This window comes from Cordyceps fumosorosea (genome assembly GCF_001636725.1).
Source record: "Cordyceps fumosorosea ARSEF 2679 chromosome Unknown scaffold_186, whole genome shotgun sequence".
In the NCBI taxonomy this organism is placed as follows: Eukaryota; Fungi; Ascomycota; class Sordariomycetes; order Hypocreales; family Cordycipitaceae; genus Cordyceps; species Cordyceps fumosorosea.
In genome coordinates this window covers 850-4613 of record NW_017387486.1, presented here as the reverse complement: position 1 = coordinate 4613, position 3764 = coordinate 850, and the positions used below count along the sequence as shown (strand labels likewise).

The window sequence follows — 3764 nt, the reverse complement described above, 5'->3', positions numbered from 1 at the left end:
CGTAGTAACGGTCACCATGTCCGTGACGACGGTCACCGCGGTACTCAGCTTCAGTATCCATCGGGGACGGCCCATAGTATCTCACAGGCGTCTTGTTGCCCACTGCATGCGTCTGTGGAAGGATCCAACCAAGCTCGTTGATGAGTCGTGTGGCTCCCAAGTCTCGTAGGGTATCCGCAGCACGGACTGCGTGGTTCTCGATGTTCTCTGACAGATCGTTAACGAGTGGATACGAGGTTCTCTCCAAAAAGAAACCTACGGATCGTTTCAGGGAGTTCAATAACCTGGTGTCTTTGCAGACCACGCAAAACCTCCTTTACCCACACACGGCATGTCCATTGCACCTCACCACGAGGAATGTGCCGGGGATTCATGAGAGGTACTTGCGCAGCAATTGACTTGATGGTGTTGATTGACGGCGCATTGCAAAGAATGAGACAAGCTGACATGCTCTTCGATCTCATGGGATCAGAAACGATGCGGTCTTCCATGTAGAGGTCCAAGGCGCGGCGGCCTTGGTCAGTCGCGTGGAACAGAGTACCCTCAGGGACATTGTCTTCGGTAACGTAGAGGCCCCAGTGCTATCGACCATGTTAGAATAGCTGCCTGTGATAAACCATACCGTCTTGTTTTCTTACATATTTGTTCTGTTCTCCAATTGTACGTAGATACTGTAGAGTGACGTAGACAGTGTAAGGGCGCGTCTTCGACTTTGTGCGTTCCAGGCGTGACATTGTAAATAGAGAGAGGTTCAGATAGCTGATGGAGACAGAAATAGTTCAGAGGAGGAGTTTGTAATATTGATAAGATTGATGATGAAGTTTTATGGAATCCATGAGGGAGGAATAGGTTTGTTTTATACTTCGAATGATCTATTTTAGTCCTTGAAGCAAGACTCGGATGGCGGAGATAGCCTCATTGTGGTGTTAGTTAGCTTGCTCAAGTCTGCGCCTCCTAGCCAGTCATTTTTTCCAATCTATACGATTGGTATCATCTTCAGTTTTTCAGAGATATGCAAGGCCAGATTACTGTCTCCAGAAGGTCGAGGCCACTTTGGCCCAGTAACTAGGACAGGCTACATACCCTCACCTTTAAGACAGCATGAGGGAGCATTTTTACTTGGGAGACACTAGGCGTGACCCAACATCGGCGGTGAAATCAACTTAATCCAATCGAATCATCAATATCGGTGGACTATTTTTCTCTCGAGTTGCCCATGTAGGCAACAGCCTAACCCTCGTCGCATGCATCAAAGAAGGTACTGGCCGCGGCCAGGCTTCGTTTCAATTGCGGGCGGCAAGGCGGACAGTTTGGCGAAGGAGCCGAGCCAACCAGAAGGCAAGCAATCAGCCACAGTCCTGATACTCTGTTTAGCATCCTAGTTGCCGAACATGCGGCTTACTACCAGATATCCGCATTAAATGCACATGTTTGACCTGTTGACCGTGTTGGTAGTGCTCTGCGGTCCGCACCGAGTGGGGCGATTCTAGCCGCCCGCCATATAGAAGCTACCTAGTTACAAAGGCACGCGCACCAGCAAACCCCTGCGCCTGGCCTCCCCCTCTTCATAACTCCCCCCTACTTCCGTATCCTTTTTCTTCATCTTCTTCAACACGTCTTCAGTCACCTGCAGCTACCTCGGTCACTTTGAAACGTGTTACAAACGCTTTCCAATGGACCCGCCGAGACTAAGCGTCGATGGCACCGTGTCGTTGGTTGAAGCGCTCGAGCTACCCCATCCTGCTACTGCTCTCCTTCGCGCCTTCATTCTCGATGCCGTCGATTGGGACCTAGCCGCCGAGCATGTTCGGTCTAGAATTGGATCGCGAGAAGAAGCGCATCGTCTGGTATCTGATTGGATCTACGTTGTCGAAGCTGGTAAGCCAGTCCGTTTCCCAGTTCATGTTGATTGCAAAATTTACTGTGAACGTGTCTAGTCTCTAGTAACGGAGTTGAACTGGAAGCACCAGACAAAACCACAGTTCGCGAAATTATGGAGCGCGATGGAAACGTATGTTGTGTCTCTGGCATGCGAGGCACTCTCCGGGACCCTCTCATCGTCGCGCCCATCCTACCTCTCCCCGCAGATTGGCTCAAGAACCAGGCAAGTCCCTCGAACACCCAGGTCCCCGGTTCAAAACGCTGATTTTTACAAGGATCGCTCGGTACCACTACTTTCTGCCTTTTTCGGTGGGCCATACCTCGATTGGTGGCTGAGAACTATTGATATGCCTGATTTTATATCGGCACAGTCGAGTCACTGGCTTGTCAGACAAAGCGTGGCCAGGGCTTTAAAGTGTGGACAAATCAGACTCGACAGAGTACAGCCATCCATGGTCGAGGTACCCGCCGAGTCCCTCTTTTCTCCTGTGCTTGTACTGACGCCTGATCTAAAATTATAGTATAGAGTTCATCCAGTGTCCATTACCTTGCACGACCCGATCCAACTGAAAGGTAGCATGGCACTACTCGGCGACCACTCGCGTGCAGGCATCGACAAGGTTGACCCCCGATTCGTTGGTACTCACGCCAGGCTCTGCAAAAGTGTACAGCTTGTCAACCTCATCCAAACCATGGCCCCTGAATTGCACAAGCGCAATGATGACCTGCTCGCAACAGCGCCTGCCGCAACTACAGCTCCACTGGTGCGCGTGATATCACGTCGCAGGCCGTTCAGCTTGGCATGGCTCTTCTCGCGCCCTATTTTCTTTATTTGGCGGCTAATTCCACAAGCGCTGCGTTTCTCCGCCTACGAGAAGTTAATGCGTTTTGGAGACTACTGGTACGGAGCTACTGGTGCTTCCGGCATTGTTGCCAAGCTTCCATTTGGATTATTCTTGAAATACAGTGCCAATATTGAATGCGTTCGAAACGAATTCAACGCTCTTGGTGTTGTTGGCAAAAATACAGGCGTACCCGTGCCACGTGGGTTGGACTTCGCATCCAAGTGGGTTCAAGGCAACCGCGAACTTCTTCCCCAGGGCTATCACAGATCGTACATGCTTACTTCTGAGTTGCCGGGTGCCGCATTATCGCTTTGCATGGATGCAATCTCAGATGCTGACTACCAGCGAATTCAGCTACAAATCCAAGCCTACGTCAGCCAGATACGGGAGATTCCCCAGACCGTCAACCCTGATTTCGTGATTTGCGATACCCGAGGAGAGGCTTGCCGAGACCCCCGGATCCGTGATTTTGCCCCGATTGGCCCATTCAAAGACGAAGCCGCGTTTAGTCAGGAGCTACGCTTCCCCGACGAGCCAAGCCGACGAGGGCATAAAATTGTCTTTACACACGCTGATCTCAATCCCCGTAATATCATTGTCAACCAAGTTAAGGATGCAACGGGTACGCTGCGCTGGGAGGTGTCCGGAATTGTGGACTGGGAGGCAGCTGGCTACTACCCGGAGTACTGGGACTGCACAAAGTCTATGTTTGAACGGTTTCGGTGGCCACGCAGGCACAATGATACCATGCAGCGTGTCTTCGCAGAATTTGGAGACTATTCGGCCGAGCTAAAGCTGGAAATAGAAGCATGGGAATCCGGCGACGGCGTCTAATGGAGGAAACTAGAGGGAAAGAGTTACAGGGTTCTTAAGAAAGTCTACTATATTCTAATAGAAACTAGAAAAGCTTAGAAAAGCATTTGACGCAATTTAACACCGAGTAAAACATGCTCTTGAAAGTTCTCTTCAGACTAGTATTGGGGTTCGCGAGGAGTATCGAATATCTTGGACTTCGTCGGCGCAAACCCCGATGCAGTA

At 50.6% G+C, this 3764-nt stretch overlaps 1 protein-coding gene across 1 annotated transcript; it reads left to right on the top strand.

The window, feature by feature from the left end:
* Positions 1-1673: 1673 nt before the first annotated feature.
* On the top strand, positions 1674-3560 carry ISF_10043 (Protein kinase-like domain protein; the record flags this gene model as incomplete). The annotated part of the gene is made up of 3 exons (XM_018853640.1): positions 1674-1878; positions 1938-2011; positions 2403-3560. The coding sequence occupies 3 exons, from the start codon at positions 1674-1676 to the stop codon at positions 3558-3560; spliced, it is 1437 nt and encodes a 478-aa protein (XP_018699170.1).
* Positions 3561-3764: the final 204 nt, after the last annotated feature.